Source organism: Aspergillus pseudodeflectus (assembly GCF_044049435.1).
Source record: "Aspergillus pseudodeflectus strain CBS 756.74 chromosome Unknown BJX68scaffold_101, whole genome shotgun sequence".
Lineage (NCBI taxonomy): Eukaryota > Fungi > Ascomycota > Eurotiomycetes > Eurotiales > Aspergillaceae > Aspergillus > Aspergillus pseudodeflectus.
In genome coordinates, this window is record NW_027263877.1 from 17,348 (window position 1) to 38,116 (window position 20,769).

The window sequence follows — 20,769 nt, forward strand, 5'->3', positions numbered from 1 at the left end:
CAGGCTTGTTCTTCATTAACTTGATGCATTGAGATAATTATGCTGTGCTACAGAAGTTGAAACACAGCTCAAGTACGTTGACTGCTCTGGGTATATGCATTTCCTGGGGTTGCAGCAGCGGCCCGCTTGGCTGTGCGCCTGTCACCCCGCCAACAAAGAATTGATGATCGGCAGGCCGCATTGAGTGTGCCTTAATTTTAGCGCCGATCAGTTTGCCAGGTTTATGCTTATTCCCGCCCCAGCCACTCTGATTTGATAAACAACCCCTCGCTCAAAACACGCCGCTCGGCCTCTGTTAGTTTAGCAGCCTGGACATTCTTTCATCTTGCCCTTCCCCCTGCTTCCCTGAATAGGCCAACGAACCTACCAATGCAATCCCCCACTACTCGCACGATGTCAAACTCTGTCTCCACAACCCTCTCCTTCACCCACACAGCCCAAGACGTCATAACAACCCTAAACCTCACCCCAAGCGTCGAACTCGGCTACTACACCGAAACCTTCCGCGACCCACACACCCTCCCCTCCGGCCGCGCCGCAAGCACCTACATCTACTACCTGCTAGAGGGAGCGACAGGCGTCTCCAATTGGCACCGCGTTACCGACGCCGTTGAGGTCTGGCACTACTACGCCGGCGCCCCCTTACAGCTTTCGCTCTCATGGGACAATGGCACGGGCGTTCGGGACTATGTCCTTGGTCCCGATCTGTGGAATGAGGAGCGGCCGCAGATTGTTATTAACGCGGGGGAGTGGCAGCATGCGCTTTCGTTGGGCGAGTGGACGCTGGTCGGGTGTTCGGTCGCGCCGAGCTTTGAGGAGAGCGTTTTTGAGATGGCGGAGCCGGGGTGGGAGCCTAGTGCGATGGTCGAGGAGGAAATGAGGGACAGAAGCAGCAGATTGTAGAGTTGGAGTAGACGCATGGCTATGCAGTGAGGAGATGAAATACCTAATTCCAGATATTGGAATGGAAGATCGCCGTCAACAACGTGGAAGGGGAAACGGACTCGCTGATACGGCTGGCTGGCTGCGCGCTCAATAAAGGGAGATGAAGATAGAATCACAAGCTTGCCCAGGGTGCATTTTTTTGTTCGCTTTCTTTCATGCTGCTGCTGTATCACCTCTCTTAACCTAAAAGTAGTCAGTTTGATGTCGTCACGCCTCATTGGTCTCCCGGCCACCACCCTGGGGCTGATAGCCGGTCAACCAAGGGACAAAGAAAGGCGCCTGTCAAATGGAGTACGAGCACCACAAGCCAGCCGTCGAAAACTACTAGTACCTACTGCGTCCCCAGGAACTCCCGATTAAGACCCAGGGTCGCCTGCAGAAGTACTGTGCCACCATTTGTAGTAAGTTCGAAGTGCATGTGAAGCGATACTAGTTATATAGACAAGCCACTACCAGGGTCATGTTGACAAGAAACGGCGAAGAGGAGGAGGACGGGACGCTGCCGGCTTCCATGTCTCTGAGAAACAGGTCGCGCTCAATCCAATTGTGCACGGGATGGTCCCACGTGAAGTATAGAGATACAAGATGAGAAACCCAGTCGTTATCGTCCGTAAGTGACGTCCACGGCTGTGCGCATACACGATACAGAGGCCAGTTGTAACCCTGCCTGCCAATTAGCCCACTAGTCAGACTCGAGCTCGTAGTGCCCCTACGCTTCCCAGGTACAAAGCAGGATGCTCACCCCTTGGTCCCCAGGTTCGCCCCCCCGGCGGTCGGCGATGCTCCAGAAGATGGCGGATATCATCCAGTGAAGCGTTGCCCCGGATCACATGCAAGATCCTCCCAGTCTCGGCGTCGTATTCCGCCAGAGTGAGTACTAATTCAAGTAACAGCGTATAATCCCCCCTTCAGCGCGTGCAGCCTCGCCTGGAGTGCGCCCTTCCTCCAGCAGTCACCTCGGAATCCTTGAATCAGTTGGAGTCTGCCTTCTCCAGCGCATCAATGTGTGTATATGGCCATGCACAAATGCCCGGAAATGGATGTCCCGACTTGCGATCGACCTCCGGAGCATCAACATAGGGACACATGGTTCCTATATCCCAAGGCACTCGACCCAGTTCCCGCGCTGCATACCTTGTGTGTCACCAACCGGCGACGCGGCTTGGGAGAAATCACCTGAGGGATCTGCCGTGGGCTCGTTAAAAGCATGGAGAATAAATAAAGGCTATGCAAAGCATAACCAACTAATATACATGGATTATCACATGGGGACATGATTTAAGCAGGGATGGCCTGTGACATAGACTAAATGACTGTGTTATGGTGGATGAATCGCTAGGTTAGTCACAATTCATGCACCAACCGAACAGGCTTAGTATAAAGGCTATCAGCATTGGGATAGACATAATAACTATCAGTGTGGATTAAGTTACATTTAGCGGGTTAATTGCAATATCTCTCCATGTGGCAGGGATAACATGTCACAATATGAAAAGAGCCTCCAACTCTCGGGAGATATCAAAATGAGTACTCAGAATTGCTATTTCTGGTCCCGTCAATCAGGAGATACAACTAGAAGCAATTAAATGCAATCAAAACGCCAAGTACTACCAGCATAAAAGGGCAGATGGGCCTGTGGTCGGAGCCACTGCGCTGAGAGGTTGGACTCGGGCTGGGATTCACAGGGGGCTCAGTAGGCTGCGGACAGGCAGTTCCGTTTGATTTTCCGTCGTAACCCGATGGTACAGTTGCTGGCCCTTTGCAATTGCATATATAGGAGTGTGTTGATGATGCTGCTGAGTCGTGCTGGTGATTATCACACTGATAGAGCCAGTAGCCGTCGAGAGTACAGTTAATGCCTGAAACCTCACACCTGAACGCGCCACACGTGTCATTCAAAACGAGGTTTGATGGGTTGCCAGAAGTGAAGCCATTGTAAAGCTCCAGATGGTTGCAAGTCGTAAAGTTGTGAGTCAAATCATAGCATTTGTCTGCACAGTTGACGGTCTCAGGCACTGAGACCGCCTTGCTTCCGCATACACAGAAATATTTGCTGTATGATACGTCGGTGATGCCGGAAAACTGTAGTGTGGAGTCGCATGCCACTTCAAGCTTGCGTCCAGATGGACTAGTAATGACACAGTTGGTCATGTCAGAGTTGCATGTTGCAGGGTCTTGCGAATAATTCCCCACAATATCTTGCATATCAACCCAGTACATCGAGCATTCAGTCGTCACGGACATGGTGAGTGCTAGGAGTTGTGAATCGTGATGTCTAGACTTGGAAAGATGAAATTATTGAGATGATACAAGTACAGATGATGCGACAAGGCGACTAGGACTTATATTTGGTCTCTCTCAGCGAAGATTGTGGTCTGTCAAATCTAGACTATAGTCCATGTAAGATAGATAGGCTTTATTCCCTCATGGCTGGCGCCTCTTTTGACCCGTAAACTAGAGGTATGATAGAAGACCCAGACCTTTACAATCACACCACCCCCTAACCATCCTCATGGGATATGACGTCAAGTGGCCGGTCTAGGAAGGCGATCAGTTATCTGGATCCTAACTGAAGGACTGTCTCTCAGGTGATCGTGTTATATTGTTGTTTGAATAAATAAGGTTCAAAAGTGCTATACATCACCATATAGGGTACATAATCGGCGTGTGGATTCGAGGATATCTAAACCAGCCCGAGGGATGCCTTGGGTGCCCACTGTCAACAAGCTTAATTCTTTCGCGCTTTCGGGCGGCTTTGCTCCACACTCGGCAGCCAATAGGCGAAGTTATTACTGTCCAGCATACAGTTAAGCTTTGAAAATATGGGGGTTTAAACGCTTATTTAAGATCTGGACCGGCTTTGTGCATGACGCCGATGAGGCTGGCTAAAACCTTTATGACGTGTAGCCACGTAGACCCAAATGAGACTGTACTACAGGCTAGTGAGAGCTTTATTTTATGGCAAGCAGCTCTGGCCTTCTGGAACAGAGAAGAGACTGTTGCTGTCTGGGTCAGCAACCTTCAAAATTCTTCCTAAAAATTCTTCTAAGGATTATTGTATAAAAACGCGGAAATGGAGTCCCCAGCAGTCTCCACAACTAACGGCAAATCTCACAAGTTATATGATATTCCACGTCGTCCGGTCCCAGAACCCGTCTATGTGCCCATGCCTCGCAGCTATGACGGGGATTCTGATGCAGTAAACATGGCGCAAATAAATACCGCCAACATCAATGCCGGGATTTGCGCAAATTACGAGTTTACGAATCTGCGATCAGTGAATGAGAATTTTGGAGTCATCCTACGCTGGGATATGGGTCGTGACCCCGAAATTCCACTGTACAATATGGCTTTGTATCAACTTGGACTATCGCGACAGGCCTTCGAGGAGATTTGCCACCAACTGCGATCAGCTTATGATAGCAGCGCTCATGAGATTGATTGGACCGGAACTCTTCTCCTTGCGATGGTTCCACCTATTGCACTTTGCTTGATACCTTGTGGCGTGTTTCCGGTAAGGGGCGACAATGATACGATCAGAAAACGGATGGTGGTAGCTGTTTCAGGGATAAATCAGCGGTTACGTGCTGGTGGGATCCCAGTAGCATTTGACTTCCGAGTTCACATGCAGCTAACGCCTGTTTTGGGCGAGCTTACTGCGCATCATGTCCCATTATAATAGGTGCCAAAGCAGATTTACAGTACTAGGAGAAAGGAAAATTGAAAGGATACAATGAGAATGACCCATTATCCTCATGTAGTACTCATGATACCAACAATCATAGTCCAGCTCTGGATGTTGAAATTAGCACAAGGTCATTTAGGCACTGCTAGATAGTCTTAATAGCAGGATAAAGTTTCATAATATTTGAAGAACTTCAATTTGGAGGATGCGCGTGCCATAAGAGAATTAGATTAGGCACACCACTGTCTAGTTTCGAGGATGAGAACCGTCTTGCGCTAAGGGAAGAAAGCAACTTCCTTAAGTGGCCCTGTCAGCTTCGATCCTCTATCCTATGGCTGATGACGCTGATTCCTCTGTAATAGTTCTTATACAGCCGCCGCTGAAGACGTCCGTTAGGGATGTTATTATGAGCTTTATGCATGTTCCTGGGCTGCCAAGTGAAAGATTGTCTGGATCTGGGTTGTATAGGCTTATTTTGATATTTAGTGGTGCCCTCAGGGTGTGTTACGTTATAGCCCGTTGGCGTGGTTGGATGCCACACGCTGGTCAAATCCGTGTTCTGCTTTCTTTGTTCGACAGCATCCCTCTCAGCCAATGGATCTGACATGTGAAACTGTCGTTCTTGAATCTCAAATCCTTGCCTGTCAAGCCCCCTCTGCAGTAAACCAAGTAATAAACGGACCCTGGTGCTTTCGTCGCGAGGAATACGAGCTTCAAGCTGAACAATCGTGGTGTCATTTCCCCGTGACAGGACCTCGTCCTCATCATCCATAGCAGCTTATGAATTCAAGGCGCACGCCAATGATGATGCGCCTGTAGTTTGAGGGTCTATGAAAGCTACCTGCGGATCCTGACTATGGACCCGTATTGAAGGCTGGGTGAGGCCAATTCAGCCACGGTGGTTCCAAGTTGTCAGGCCCGACTACCTTCCTAGGAATAAGGTAGAATCGCGTGCCAGACCCACGAGGATCCGGGGGTGGGGTCGGCCGTTGAACAAAGAATGGCCACATGCAGGGCCCGCCTTTTGAAAGAACACGTGAGACGATAGCGGATTAGTTAGTGTTCTATCAGTCGTGTCTAGTTAGTCGATTGCTCCTGGGTGAGCAGGGTTGACATGGCTATTTGCATTTCCATGATGGCTACGGACTATGTGGGCAAGATCCCCTGGCCTTGCTCGCTTTCCAGTGTCAGACGAAGGAGCATGGTCTATGTGTAGCACGCGTTACAAGATATGAATGCGAGAGAGGATCCGCCGCACTCAAGGTATATTACCCACCAGGTTACTCAGTACGCTACAAGCATTTAGCCGCATAAGCTGATTAATTTATTGGATGATCAAATACAATCTATAGCAGTAGCCGTCGGACCGACGACAAGTGAAATTCGTCCTGAAAATGGCCATCTAGCAGGAAAATCCGGCTTGACGTCTCGAATCTGTCTCGGACGTCCTCCGAAAAAACGGCCCCAAGGCACCCGCCTCGACTCGGAATTAGCTGTGGGTAATCTGGGGGCCGGCCGGGGCAGACGGCATGGGATGTTCCATAAGGAAAGAAATGCCGAACGTGGGGGCCGTGAGGGGAAATGGCACAAATTCCACGAATTACGTCGGTGGCTCACTGTGGACTTGTTGCTTCAGTTGGATTCGGAGATTAGATGTGTGTACGCGCAAAAAAGGCCCGAGGTCACATTCCGTTGGATGGGTCGGCTATCCAGTATCGCTCGTGATCTTCGGTGTCAAGGGCGCAAAACAGCGCGAGTGCAACCGAGTCATTTACCCGAGGGGTCATGATTCTTTTAAAGGCCAGGTATATTCATCGGTATTGGAATGGGTGGCTCCGTCATCCTTGTTCGAGGACAGTAGTCGGTGGATTCATGGTTCTGTTCTTTGTGTGATGTATTTAAACAACCAGGAGAGTGATGCTGAGCCCTCTACACGGATCGGACGGAGTGCTACATTGCGGACCTAAGCCCCTTTATTGGTATATTTAGGATTTGACGAATCGTATGTGGTGGCTCGTTCCTTGGGCATTGTGCTTGTTAAGAATATTTTGATGCCAGTGAGATATAGTGCTGCAGGATTACCAACCTGCCACGATAGCTGTGAGATGGCTATCTAACTTTGTACAACCAAATTTCGTACCAGAAGTAAACGGCCTCTGCATACGCCTTAGACCGGGCGTCGAAAGCACTACACGGAGACTGATTAGTGCACGTGTAGAGGACTCTTTTACAGTCCCTGCGTCGATGTACACTCGCCCATGCTGCCAAATCAACAGGATCATTTGAGCCATGACCGAAGACACCAGGTGACCACCACTAAGCACCTTTATAAGGACCACTGTTAATAAGAAAGAATAGCCCTAGCTCTACTTAACAGCGGCAGAATTTTCCGGTGCAGGGTCTGGCTCACACCCGCTCATCACGGGAGATGAGGTTTCAGGCCCCAGAAAACTGAAGAGTAGATACACATGCTGACATGATGGGATAAATCGACAAGCAAGTTTCTTGTCACAAGACAATGAAACTATCCCCAAACAAGCAACCATCTAGCCAAGGGCCATCCCCGATGAGCCAGCCACAGTGGTGACGGCACCAGAGCATCCGCACTACACCGCAAAAGGCATCCACTTCGTTCGCAAGAGCAACTTCCCACCAATCATGACGCACCAATGTGGCTGAGCGTCGTCAGAGTAAGCACTAAGCCTCCACAAGAAAGCTTCTGTGGCGATGGAGCAAGGCTTAATTGCGCTCGAGGTGGGGTGTCTACACTCTAGGCTGAAGGGGTGAGACTACTGAGGTCGTGGCATATAAATCGCCATCTGGCCGCTGGGTTCTCTTGGATCTGCACGCAGCTTTCTTGCTTCTTAACAGCGCGCAACCTTACCGAGTACTATTTGTACCGCCGCACTGCCTGCCTCCCATTGTAACACACGAAATGATCCTAGGCGGAAAAGCTATTCGCGGCGTTGCCGCTGGCATCGGTCTTGCCTCCGAAGCATACAAGGCAAACAAGCGAGAGAAGGAATCGAAATCACCAGTTTCCAGCCCAACAGGAAGAGAACAGGGCACTGAGCGACTCGCCAACACGCAACTAGAGGAAGAATGGGAGCTCGACGAGGCGCAGGATGAATTACATGATGATACCCAGGGACGAGATGGAAACGACAAACACGCCAATGTTGACGGGACCGGGACTGAGGTGGGCGAGAGAAAGTACACCATTGAAGCCTTCCTACGCCTCGTCCAGAGTAGCCCTCCAGCCTACGTTGCCGACCCCTCAGCGGCCCCAGAGCTCTCCTACCCAGTAATCCTCCCTCAGCGCCGACCGAGGAACAACAAGCGAGGATTCATTCGCGCGTACGCACCCGACCTTGAGCAATTCGGCATCGACCAGGAAATGTTCCTGAATTTCCTGGAAACATCGAATCGCGCCTGCCAGGCGACGCCGTGGCTGTATGCGCTGAACCTTGCCTCTATTGGGACAATTTGGCTGCCCAGCGCTATATCGTTTGTTGTGTCTGCCATGATTCAGTTGGGGACGGAGGCTGCCATTGCGGCTGAGACGAGGAGGAAGTGTGTACACACCGACCCTGAAGTTGCTGGAGAGATGATGGGAGCTAATAAGTTGACAGGACGAATTGCTTCTTCGACAAAATCAACGCGGAGTTCTTCCGACCGCGCGGGCTCTTCTGTCTAGTCATGACGTGGAAACCAGAATCCCCGTCGACATTCTGCAAATTCGATCTGAATACCGCCATCTCGACGGCCGTTGAGTATGGCGGGCCCGGCAAGTTGAACAGGCTGAAGCACACCTTCAAGTCCTCAAATGGGAAGACACAAGGGGACCTCCCCTTCCCGGAGTCTGCACCTCTCATATTCCCAGAACTCGATGCCGTCGCAGCAACGGGCTCGGAGTCTCAAGTGCGCAAGTTGAAGAAAAAGGACTTTGTCACGGATTACTTTGACCGCCGCTCACAGGCCAAGTTCGTAGGTCCTCCCTGTATTTCTCAAGTTCCCCTCCTGCTTCCCCCCTCCCCTTACCCCATCCCTCTCAGCCATCTAACCCCACTCGCACACCAGCGCCACGAAAACCCCACCAGCGCCCTCAACATCTCACCCAATCCAACCTTCACCTCCCGGTACGCAGACCCCAGCCACCCGGCCGGTAGCGGCGACCTGCTGGGCCTGGTAAGCGGTGGGAAGATTACCTACGACAAGCTTCCACGGCGCAGACCTCCTCCCGCAGGCGCCGTGCATAACGGACGGTTCACAAATGTGCCCGGTGGGAATATTGGCCTGAGGCATATACCCGGTGGAGGGCTTATTGGTGCGATTGCGGCGAGGAGGGGCGGCAGTGTGCAGCCAACACAGGCTGCGAATGATGAGTTTGGTGAGAGGGACGAGGGCTATGGGGCGCCAGCTGTGAGTGAGCGTACTCGTGGTCGTGGGCGGATCGCTGCGCGAGGTGCATCAGGAACTGCAGATGGAAGAAATGACCCGCTTGCCGATGGGTTGGTGGGTGGGGTCAAAAAGCTTTTGCAGAGTGTAAGCTATCCAGCGCATCCTTGCTGGCATAGGCTGTATGGATTGCCAGCGCTAATGTCTTGATAGAATGTGGCGTACCTGATGATTGTGAATATGCCGTCTGAGGAGGAGATGGCGGCGGCCAGGGAGATGTATGAGGGCTGAGGCACATACGCGTTTTAAGAGGTGTCTCATTGTGCTTTCGGATGAGTGGAATCTTGGCCAATGATGATACAGGCAATAGGACAGGCTGTTGGGGGGCAGGTCAACCTGGCAAATGGGGTAATAGAGCAGTGCCGATACTGCAGGGCCTGAGTATGCTTAGTAGTCCCTTAAGTTGGCCTTGAGAGATGTGGGGAACTTAGGTCGCATCAGCACTGGTCACTAGAACAAAATACACGAGTCGACATTGTATGTTGATACATTCGACTGATCGACCTAACAAGGTGCTGACGAACGCCCCTCGATATAAAATGCATGTACACCCGCATCACAGAGAAGCTCGCTAGTCGAGATTTGCCAGTGCCAGTGCACTGTAATGATCAATGGCTGAAGTATGTTGGTGACATAACTCTCGCCAACGGGATGAAGACGCGTACGTTTTGGCCTTACTCGCTGACTGGAATCCAATCTAGGCGAATTTGGCGATACTCGTGCTGTAGCAACAGAGTAAAAAGCTCGAGCCCCACTGAATTTCAAACTGTGCAGTGAAGCCCCAGAGGCCACTACTAAGAGTGGCTGAACCATGTATAGTGAGGTCCATGGATACCAGGAGATCACGCTGTGCCCAACCGGTTTCAGAAGATGGAGTGGCAGAAAGCTGTCGGAGGCCCAGGATTTCAGACCCAACTTGGCTGGAAAGAACTTGAATGAGCCCAAGGATGTTGTGGCAGTCACCATTCTTTATGAACTGACCCATAGTCGGATGATCTATGAGGGCGAGGTCACCGGTAGGTCAAATTCCATTAAGTTGGCTATCTTCATCCTCAACTCCAATCTCATCATGCCTGCCTAGGCGACATCCCATGGTAGAGCCCAGACAGGAGATGTGGTAAATCCGATCTATGGTCTAGTGTCGAGCAACCTGCCCTTTTCAATGCTGATATGACTCCGCGAAACGCAGGTACGTCATAAGCACATGGTTCTGTCAAGCAATGCTCTCTGTTAACCGAGTTGGCCAGATGCATACACTATCTTCGCTCAGGCAGGTTGCCTGCTGCAACCTCGGTTGAGTCAATGAGTTATTAACATCACCAAAGCTGCATACTATTCGAGCTGTGACTGGGTTGGCGGTACTCTACCTGGGTAAGACGTTTATTTTTTGATAGGGTTGGATGGGTGGAGACTGTAGAAACTGATGGCTTGTTGCAGCTGCAAGGGCTAGCGTCGGAGGCATATGGCGAAGTGTCCTTTGAATACTACGTTTTGTTTGACAGCTAGAACGTGAGGATCTGTGAATTTGATGCCGAAGTGACAGTTACTGAGGCCTTAAATGGCTGCATTTTCACCCATAACTCTTCATGCAGTGAGCCACTGCTTTAGCGTCCCTGTGTGTTTCGCAACACTACTCTGCGCCAGTGAACTTAAAAGACGTGGAGCTAGAATATTGCATGTTGCCCCCAAAGGTCGAAAAAATATGCATCTCTAAGCCCAGGAGAAACCTCTAGAGTGTACAGAGCTCGCTCCTTGCGCTTCCTGTAAATACAGATTCAGCATACCACAGATTTGAATAATCTTACGTATTATCTAGAGTGGCTAAGCGCCGAAGAAGCTGCGGAGGTTCAGGCGAAACGTTATCCACGCTAGTTAATTGACAGAGCACCTTAAAGGTATAATAACCGTGTCTAAGCAGAATTCGTTGTACCTTATTGCAAAAGACACTGTGTTAAAGGTTGGCTGGGTTAGTGGGGCGAGGTCGCTGCCTCTAGCGGGTCATGAAGGGGGTTGTCAGAGTGCGATATGACAATTTTGGCAACCATATATCGTGCGCCTAGCTTGTGATGGCCGTCTCACTATTAGTTAATACCCAATTTGTTATCAAAGGTATCCCATTCGCTGTCGCCTGGAAGCTACAGCGAATCTTACCAACGTTCTGGGGCGAATCTGGGCATGAAGGTTGTCGAGCCGGAGCAGCACTTCTTACTATTTAGTGGCCGAGAGCCTGAAATATCCAGCAAAGAAGAATCATAGCGCCAGACTTCAGCAGTGTGCTTCAGCAGTGCTTCAGTTTCGTAAATAAAGCCCTGGCACGGGCATACGGAAGTAGATTGACGTAGAACCATACTTATTGAGCTTAGGATCATATCTTTAGCGTAGAAACTAGTACTATTTATTCGTCCATACACTTTTAGCATCCCTAGCCTTTTTGTGCCCTTTCGCGCTCGTCATTATCATAACCAGTTATCTTCGACTCAATTGTTCCGCATACTTTCCGAACTAAGTCTGTGTCTATTTACTATAGTAATAGCAAAAGACAACTGATCCCCTATATTTCAGGCTATTGTTGTCACTTCTAAAGATTTTTCGCCAAAAGTCTTTTGAGGTGCATCACCCCCCTGGACTTGCTTCCCTGCGTGCGGCGGCCTTTGACAGCGCCTGTAATTGCAGTGTCCAGGAATGCATAGCGAGTATAATACCGCTATGATCAACATCGCCTTGGTGATATAGACCTTAGCTACCACAATGAACTAAATATATTAAGGCTCAATTGGCCTCATGTACGAACCTCGCCTACGATGCGAGTTACGCTTCCTTCTGAAGGACATACATTCCTATCACCATGTTCAGGGTAGATGCGACCTGTCGACGGTCCCACCCGACCGCGTAAAATATCAAGAGGCAATACCATCTTCAATTATATTTTAGACCTCTCAACCCAAGCTTGAGCATTTACTTCCCATCTTAAATTGCACCAGCAACAGCCGAGTTCTCCTTCGCAGTCGTCCACATAGCAGCGACCTTCCGAAACGCGTCCTTCTGGGGCATAGCTGGATGCTCTTCCTTCAACTTGGGCAAGTTTTCCTGCATGAATTTGACATACGGGGTTATTCGCCTCTGGCTGGCACCTGTACTGCCGGCGGCTCCGCGGCGGTTGGTGCGTCTTGGGGTGGGCATTGTTGTTCAAATGGGTTACTGTACGCGTTAGTTGGTAATTTTTGCCAGAATCTCTAATAGAGGAGCAGGGGCACCTGGACTGTCAATTGCGGAGACAGGGATTGGGGTAAAGGGCTAGCAGTCACGGACATATATGGTGTGCAGTGGACAGACCAGGAAAACGGGATGAGGGAGGGATCTTCTCTACATATCGAGCTAGGGCAGATCAGCGAACATTCACCTAACTATGATAATTAATCCACAAGGATGCATCATAGACTGACCAATTCAGGTCTCACTTTAACAGATGACTGCGTCATATGGTAAACTTCCAAATCTTTACTTAACGCATGCGTATGCCTGACGTCATGAGTGCTATTTCGACTCAACAAAGGACCGCCCCGCGGCTGAGATTTCCCCAATCGCCTGTTACGCACATATATTTGCATAGGTATATATATATGTATATCCATCCCCACCGCCGTCCCTCCACACACCCATCCCCAGGAAGCAAACGCCCTACAAGCATCCGGCAGCATGGACCCAGAACACGTGGACGTCGAGGACACGGTCCTATTCATTATCGAGAACCTCTTCGAGCCCGCTGAGGTTATTTCCCCAACCCATCTGAATATCTCTCAGATTCCACGCTCTTGATAGCTTAACAATTCTCTTCCACCAGATTACCGGATCCTCCAAGCTGCATGACGACCTGCAGCTCGACGACGACCGGATGGCTGAGCTGCTTGGAGAGTTGAAAAATGTGAGTTCCCCAAGTTCTCCAATTGCTAGTCGTGAAGAAGGCTGACGCGCGAGCGAGCCACAAGGCATTTGGCGTCGATATCCCGCTTGAGCGCGCAGAGGGGCTTACGACAGGTATGACATAAGACTTTGTGGGCTGTGAACTGGACTAATGTGGATTGGGGAGAAGTCCAGTCTCTGGTCGAATATATCGAGGATGATATTAATACGGACGAGATTTGGGAGTAGCTTAGTTTTGATGCAGTTAATAGGTGCAGATGGAATGTCTAATTGCACACATGGCATATGCGTATCTTGGAAAAGAGTCCAAATGTCCAAATGAAGCCGAGGCTGGGGAGGCGGAGAGCACCAAATGATTGGCCGGAGTAGGTGTTTTCCAGTACTTGCCTAACCACCATAGGGCCATGATCATGACCAATACCAGACAAGGGGTTTGCATCTATGAATATCAGAATATATATATGTCTAGGACAAACTAGGCCTCTGGATTAGGAGAGTAACATGGTCAACAAAATTAGATCGTGTTTATTGGCGTTTTGTAGACACTCAACAAGACTATTAGCATCATCATATCATCATCATCATCGTCTTCGTGTCGTTTTGGATATATCCCTGTAGTATGGCCTGGGGCCAATAGTATACAAACCTGCTACAACAGTGTGGTCTTCAATTCTCAACTATTACAATTCACAAGAAACCTTTTCGCTAGTATCTTCTTGTTGAAATATATATATATATATACATATAGAAGTATTCATTTTATGCTTGATTCACACCTTTTAAACGACCTTGCAAATAAGATGAGCCATTCTACCTTCCTTAATAGATGCCCACCCTGTCTGGCTATATCATATGTAGGAACGGAAAGATTTATGGCGGTTTTATGGACCAGAATGAGGTTGAACCCACAGTGAAGATAAAGGATAATCGATTGGTTTCCAACTTTGCAACCACGGACGTTACAGTTACCTATAACTCGCTCGGCGATTCAAAGGGCACGATGGAAAGCGATTTGCTCACAGAGGGTACCAAAACTATGGACATGCAATTCCCCAGCAGCGGTGTCCAAATCAGCGGTAAAATTGACCCTCCCGCCCAATATATTACGGGTCTATACAAGAAACAGGGCGCAGCCGCAATTTCCTAAGAAAAAAAGGGGGCGAAGCAGGTGGGCATCCTTGAGTAGGTAAGACAACATGTCATGACTAGGCAGGTGCAGAATATAGAAGGGAGAACAGGGGAAAAAGAAGTTTAGGAAGAAATAGAGGCAGAACAGCGAGGATAGTTCTTATAGCCATCCTCTAAGCAGCCAAGTCCAGGCCAATGGCGCGCAAAACGCCAGCATTCTCCGGGGGCATAAAAAGGGGCCCCTATCATCTAACCGTAGTGGTCATGACTTGCTCATCCCCAACGATTGACCGTGAATCAATCCTTTCGTTGGCACCTCATGCTTTTGGCTCGGATACTATGTATGTGTTGGGGTTTAAAGCAGCTTCTAGTCTTCTTGATCTGCAGAACCACCTCATTAAACATCCAAATCAGAACCTTTCCTGTTGCTCTCTGCAAGTCCAAACCGATAACAAACAACAAGAGAGGTTCCTCCTCACTGGGAGCCCCCTCTTCTTTTCGCGGCTTCTATTTTTGTCACACCCTCTCCAGGTCTGCGACGAGAGAGCCAACGTCCACCTTTTCCCTAGGCCACCGCCTGAAATGAGTCAAACAAGACTTTTCAGGTCGACTGACCTTGCCCTGACTCAGGCCGGTGGGCGATTTACGGTACCCGAAATCACTTAAAGAGCTCTCTACTTTGGGGTTGGGGTGGTAGGCCGTATTATATTACATCAACTGGGACGCAAGCTAGATGGTGGGCGTTAGTTTAAGATTGGGCTGGCACTATTGCAGAGCAGGGAGGTATCTTTCCAATCAGTGACTTGGCCAGCTCCTATCTGTTGCACAAGCCTGGCTTCATCAAGTCCGATACAGAAACACGAACCAGGGTGCTTGAGCCAGGGTAGAATGGTAGTCAGCGAGGGGATGTTGGCAGACTACACTGTAAGGAAAGCCACAGCAGCTTATTGCTAGATTTGTGCGCGATTTGCTTTGCAAGATCTAAAGCTCCCCTGCACGGGTGCCCAACACAGTCATACACTCAATTCGTCACACTGGCGTCGTTTATGATGTCAGCCGCAATCTTTTCCGCCAGCATATCTGTGCACACCCAACCCCGTTAGCCTCAAGCACCGCGAAATAGGATCAGGCGAGACAGAGAAAACATACAGCACGTCGCCTGCGGATGCCCCGGCGGCAACATGGCAAACGAACTCGCATCCACAACCCTCAACCCGCGCACCCCTAACACCCTCGCCTTGCTATCCACAACCGCCATGGGATCGTCAGCCGCCCCCATCTTGCACGTACAAGCCGCATGGAAAATTGTCATGACACTTGCGCGAATCGTCTCGAGGATCTGTTCATCCGTCTGCACCTCTGAGCCTGGGAAGTACTCCTCCCCGATGACGATGGGCGCGAGACCCTGTGGGTGTGCCCAGGCTTCGCGGAGCCGGCGGTATATGGCGACCGCCAACTGTGCGTCGGACTCGGTGTCGAGCCAGTTTGGCTGGATGGCGGGGAGGTCGTCGGTGTCGTTTGAACGGAGGGTTACGTAGCCTCGAGAGGTCGGCGCGACAAGGGATCCGATTATCGAAGCGTACATGTAGCCGTCTTGAGGTTGGCCGAGGAAGGGGTCTTGGAGTGAGCCAAGGTAGATGGCGAAGGAGATGTACTTGGTTTTCCATTAGGCAAGCCCAGCCAGGGAGCTACAAATGAGGGCCGGTGGGGAGAGAGAAAGCAGATCAAGCAGTAGGGGGAAGTGAGAATCACGTACCTCGGCCTCTGGCCAACTCGGCGGGAACCACGACAGATTCGCCCGTGTCCCCTGAGAGAACTGGGCGCGCAGGCTGTCCGGGATCTTCTCCCAGGCCAGGTAGTCCGCACCAGGGTTAGTGAATAAGCCACGCCGCTTGGCCAGGTATTGTATCCCCTGTTCAGCCGTGAAGACGAGATCCCTAGGGATCCTCGAGTTAGTGGAGATACTGACCCGATACGAGGGTCCAAACAGCAGATGATCCCACATATTCTGCCCAACGCCCGGCAGGTCGATGACCTGCGGGATCTCAAAGCCCCGCAGCGTCTCTGCGGGTCCGATTCCCGAGACCATCAGCAGCTGCGGGCTCTGAAACGCGCCGGCCGAGACGATGACCTCGCGTGTCGCATGCAGCACGTAAATCTTGTGTCCCGTCCGCACCTCCACCCCCGTCGCCCGCGGCGGGTTGCTCTCCCTAAAGAGCACCCTCTTGCCCATCGTCTTTCTGTACAGCCGCATTGTCGCAAGCAGCTCGTCGTTATTCGGCCGGCCCCTAAACGCAGCCTCGGAGCTGCTGCGCGTGTGATCCTCCGGCCGCACCGTAAACGCACACCACTGCGCGCCCAGTAACTGTCCGCTGTTGAAGTCTTGGACCTCCGGTATCCCAATTGCCTGCATGCCCCGCGCCATCCAGGTTGAGAAAACGATGCTGTCGATGGGGTATGAGACGTGCAGCGGCTCTCCGGAATCCAGGAACGCGTCCGGGTTATACTCTGCCGATGCATTAGATGGACGCAGCGCGTTGTCGGGAGGGTGAAATGTCGGTGTTCGCTGGTAGAAGGGGAGGACGTTTTGAAAGGTGTACGAGTCGTCGTCGACGAGCTCGGCCCAGCGGTTCATCGAGCCTACGTCGGGTCTAGACAGTGTAAAACGCGAAATTCATCAATGAGCATTCGACTTCAACTGCGCTGCACGACGTGGAATGGTAGACACAACCTCTGGTATACCATCACGTTAGCAGCAGAACACCCTCCCACCGTTCTATGCCGGCAATAGTGAACCTGGCGGTGCAGGGCCCCCGGGACCGGCTCGGTAATGAACTGCCAGTCGATCGGTGTGGTTGACGAAGGGCTCGCCCCGATCCCAATTGCGGCCGCCCCGGGGATCTTGGGCAAGGGCCAGGTGTTCTCGTAGAAGTCGCCGGCTTCCACCAGCGCCACGGTAAAGTTGGCTTCCGCCAGTCTCGCGGCGAGCATGAGCCCAGAGGTGCCTGCGCCAACGACAACGTAATCGAATGTCGCGTCGGTTCCTGGGGTCCCTTCGGGGATGCCATTTACTCCCAGGGCAGCGATGGAGAGGATGGCTAGCGCGAGAGTTGGCAAGATCATGCTTGCGGAGAGAGGTTTGCAGATGCACCTATATTGTCTCGGACATATTGCTGCTGCGCGGAAGGAGCAGACGAAGATAAAACAGACCCAGATGCATACTTCCTTACGGGTACTTTTGGCGGATTGCAAGCATGCATATGCCTGATCCGGCGATTAAATATACGTCGCAAGAATTACAACGGGACTTTTTTGGGTGCTGACCATCACCACGTGAGCCATGCCGTCAAATAGGGATATATAGTAGCTACCATGCAGCGGGGACATATATTCTACTAAACGGTCGAGGGCAGGCCTGATTGATCAAACCCTAAAACGGGCATGATAGGCCCAGCTAAAGTGACGAGCATGCTGTTCCACACTCTACGGTATGGATTGTAGTCACTAAACTGAGTTACTCTTGGCTAAATATGGCCCTTTAATTTACAAGGAGCTATCCCTGGGTTGCCCCTTCTAGGCAGTTCTTAGTGATTCAGGCTTATAGGGCACTGCTACGGATGGGCCAGTAGATGCTGAGATTGTTGTCGGTGGGGTCTTACGCGCCTTTGTCGATGTTCAATCCTGTTTAATTTTAATTTAACCAATTATCCTCAGGCTTTTACCTGACCCGGATCAGCAGTCATCCACCTGGCTATGTAGGCCGTCGTGGATCCACGTACGACCTTGGAATCATAGACACTGTTTATATATCTACCAACAGCCTCCGTGAAGCAGAATATGTGAGGAAACGCACAGTCACCTTAGCAATTCTGACGCAAAAACTGCGTCCAAGGTTCTCGCCCTCAGAACCCTGTCTCTCGTGTAAATCCAGGTTGTCTCCACTTCACCCCCCCCGCTTCTCTGCAGTTAAATCGTAGTACCCCTCAAAATTCCCACTAGGGCACCTGGGCCAACGGAGAGCTGAGGATAAGATACGATGGGCTCACTAGGCTCCTCAGGCGGCATGCATATACTCGCAAAAGTCAGGCCTACCCGATGATTACCAAGACTGACAAAGCCCCCGGTGGGTGCTATCTACTCTGACCTTCTAGGGGCTGTTTTCGGCAACAGCGGCTTGGCCACCTTGCAAAACTATAGTTACAGTGCCGTGGGAGAATCTGGATAAAGAACCAGGTGGCAAGCCCGGTCCTTCTCGGGAAACACGGGGTCTGGTCGTTGATTAGAGCAGGGATGCAATCTGTACACATCAAACCCCGAGAGCAGCATGTTTGCTTATTTACTAGGGCTGAACTCATTCAGGTGCTTGGCTTGCAGCTCAGGTGAGACAGATTAGCCAATCCCAGCGATCCTGGATATTAAGGCCTTTCATTTGGGTGGTATTCCAGCTGCAGGGATCCGGATCGGCCAATCAGGAGGAGAGGTCCGTCGGTAGCAGTCTCCCTTTCTCCTCAGCCCTCGAGAAAAGTATTATTCTCCCCTAGGAGAGGGGATGCAACCCCGCACGGGTCTAGATCAAGGGGCGCCTAAGCTGAATCTTGAGCGGACCAAGAATTGGTGGAAGATTAAGTTGTGGCGAGGGGCACGGGTGATCCCGCTCGTCCAGAGTTACATAGATAGGGCTGCCGTGTTCGGCCTAAAGCAAGAGACTAAAGGGTATAAATACAAGTCCCTCGCAAGGTCTGTTCGTTTTCCTACAAAGCCCAACGAAAACATCCAATCTTTCTTCTGCCTCGAATCTTCCTTCGAAATGCTTACGCAAGTCCTCGTCCCGCTACTCCTTACCGGCTATGCCAGCGCGATCGCGGTTAGATTATACAATTACGATGGGGCTAACATGGCCTATTCGGTGAATGCCGACGGCAGTTGCTGTAAGTTGATCATGTCACGGCCGGGGCAGAAATGAGTCAAACTAACAAGCAGCAGTCTCCCTTAGTGGCGGCACCCTCCAGCAATTCAACGACAAACTCAAGGCAATGGACATTCCAAGCGGCTACCAGTGTGTTCTTTGGGAGTGAGTTTAGCCCCGCAGATCTCGCCATGGTCCGTCCATTGCTTGTATAGAAAACTAAAAAGAAAACCCTTCACCTGATAGTAACTTCAATTGCAATGGCAAACATACCAACAGTATTGGTGGATTCCCACAAATCAGCCAAGTCTGCAAAGGCGTTTATCACAACGACTTGAACTATGACTGGTCCGCAACCGCCTCTTCTTTCAAATGCTGTCCGGCGGGCCCGGATCCGGGCTGGTGTGCTGGGTCAATTCCATACTGTACTTGATGCATCTTCTCGTGTGGTTGACTTGGCTCTTGTGGCGAGTTGGTGACAATTGATTGTGTGGCCAGCTTCAAATCCCTCAATTGTCTGAAGCAAGCTTGATGTGTCTATGTGTAATGAGGGTTCCTTCGCCCTTGGAGTTCCTAACATCTGCATTTAGCTCCAGATTCCTTCACATTTTAAAGAGCGTGGCTAGCAAAGACGTAATTGATATATTGTACGCAAAACCGCATCTGTATCATGCCTACACTCGGTAAAATTATGGCATTGTGATATCTTTTTTTCTCGACTAGTCAGCGTGGAACCTCGTAATCAAAATAGCTTTGATAGGATCCTTATACTCACTGGACGTGGGAAACCCCAGACTTCTTAAATGACCCTATGGTGCTGGAGGCCAACGTCAGACGGGGCAATCATGCCCGCCTGAAGCCCTTACAGGACGGGCTATGACCCTTGATCATCATCCCTACCAAACAGACGCCTCATGACCGCCATGGGGAAGCCCTGGCTAACCAATATCCCCGCCTCAATTCCCCCGCCAGTGAAATAGTCGCGTGCACCGCGTAGAGCCACCGGACAAAACTCTGCCCGCATAAGGTACGGCAACCTCAATGATTTGAGCTACGGCCCCTAACCTACCATCAACTGAGTATTCTATGTCTCTGTCTGGTGAAATGAAATAGCTAAAACAACCTTTGTTTATACAGTGGCTGCGCGACCAGGGACTGGTCCGGTACGAACTGCCGCGGCACCAACTATAAGGTCCCCGACTCGACCTGTCACTGTGTCCTGTATGGGTCTGTCTCTGTTGAGTGCTAGAGAGGGTGTCCCGCTAGCCCTGAGACAGGTTGGACACGACGATGATAGTTGTGTTCAAGAGAGAGTGGCCCAGTGCCTGCAACACCCCCCACGCAGGCCGGCTACACAGACTATGTGCTGGAGAAACTTGCGCGTTTCTGTCCGTTCATTCTTGGGTTTTTGTTTTCTATTTCGGAAGTGTCGGTCAGGGCCTGAGGCGACTACTGGAGCCGCATGGATGTTCCAAGGCCATTGCGCTTGTTTCTGTTTGCATCGCTCGGCTGCTAAACATCAGGTGGACGCAGCTTATTTCAGGGGTGCAGTCTCTGGAGAAGAGCCGGTGACTATCGGTGGAATATCAATGTATGTTCAGGTTGTGCCATGGACGTGTCTTTCTAATACATGAGACTCGATGCTTGCTCGCGTCGGTAGGCTCCCGGCGGGGATACTGCTACAGCCACAAAGTATGGTAAGAGACATTAACCATACAATCGAACC

At 50.8% G+C, this 20,769-nt stretch overlaps 6 protein-coding genes across 6 annotated transcripts; 4 read left to right on the forward strand and 2 right to left on the reverse strand.

Moving 5' to 3' along the window:
- Positions 1–270: 270 nt before the first annotated feature.
- Positions 271–1,078, forward strand: BJX68DRAFT_249968 (cupin domain-containing protein). Its single transcript, XM_071042186.1, has one exon. The coding sequence runs from the start codon at positions 370–372 to the stop codon at positions 901–903; it is 534 nt and encodes a 177-aa protein (XP_070892435.1). The 5' UTR covers positions 271–369; the 3' UTR covers positions 904–1,078.
- Positions 1,079–2,517: 1,439 nt separating this feature from the next.
- Positions 2,518–3,189, reverse strand: BJX68DRAFT_259661 (uncharacterized protein; the record flags this gene model as incomplete). Its single annotated transcript, XM_071043739.1, has 1 exon — positions 2,518–3,189. One exon carries the CDS (start codon positions 3,187–3,189, stop codon positions 2,518–2,520), a length of 672 nt encoding a protein of 223 aa, XP_070892436.1.
- Positions 3,190–7,565: 4,376 nt separating this feature from the next.
- On the forward strand, positions 7,566–9,319 carry BJX68DRAFT_273164 (uncharacterized protein; the record flags this gene model as incomplete). The annotated part of the gene is made up of 4 exons (XM_071047376.1): positions 7,566–8,203; positions 8,263–8,617; positions 8,711–9,175; positions 9,242–9,319. The coding sequence occupies 4 exons, from the start codon at positions 7,566–7,568 to the stop codon at positions 9,317–9,319; spliced, it is 1,536 nt and encodes a 511-aa protein (XP_070892437.1).
- A 3,465-nt stretch (positions 9,320–12,784) lies between these two features.
- On the forward strand, positions 12,785–13,237 carry BJX68DRAFT_273165 (uncharacterized protein; the record flags this gene model as incomplete). The annotated part of the gene is made up of 4 exons (XM_071047377.1): positions 12,785–12,856; positions 12,930–13,010; positions 13,075–13,123; positions 13,179–13,237. 4 exons carry the CDS (start codon positions 12,785–12,787, stop codon positions 13,235–13,237), a joined length of 261 nt encoding a protein of 86 aa, XP_070892438.1.
- Positions 13,238–15,158: 1,921 nt separating this feature from the next.
- BJX68DRAFT_259663 (GMC family oxidoreductase) lies at positions 15,159–17,260 on the reverse strand (the record flags this gene model as incomplete). The annotated part of the gene is made up of 4 exons (XM_071043740.1): positions 15,159–15,217; positions 15,287–15,791; positions 15,894–16,788; positions 16,869–17,260. The coding sequence occupies 4 exons, from the start codon at positions 17,258–17,260 to the stop codon at positions 15,159–15,161; spliced, it is 1,851 nt and encodes a 616-aa protein (XP_070892439.1).
- A 1,684-nt stretch (positions 17,261–18,944) lies between these two features.
- BJX68DRAFT_273167 (uncharacterized protein) lies at positions 18,945–19,212 on the forward strand (the record flags this gene model as incomplete). The annotated part of the gene is made up of 2 exons (XM_071047378.1): positions 18,945–19,065; positions 19,121–19,212. 2 exons carry the CDS (start codon positions 18,945–18,947, stop codon positions 19,210–19,212), a joined length of 213 nt encoding a protein of 70 aa, XP_070892440.1.
- Positions 19,213–20,769: the final 1,557 nt, after the last annotated feature.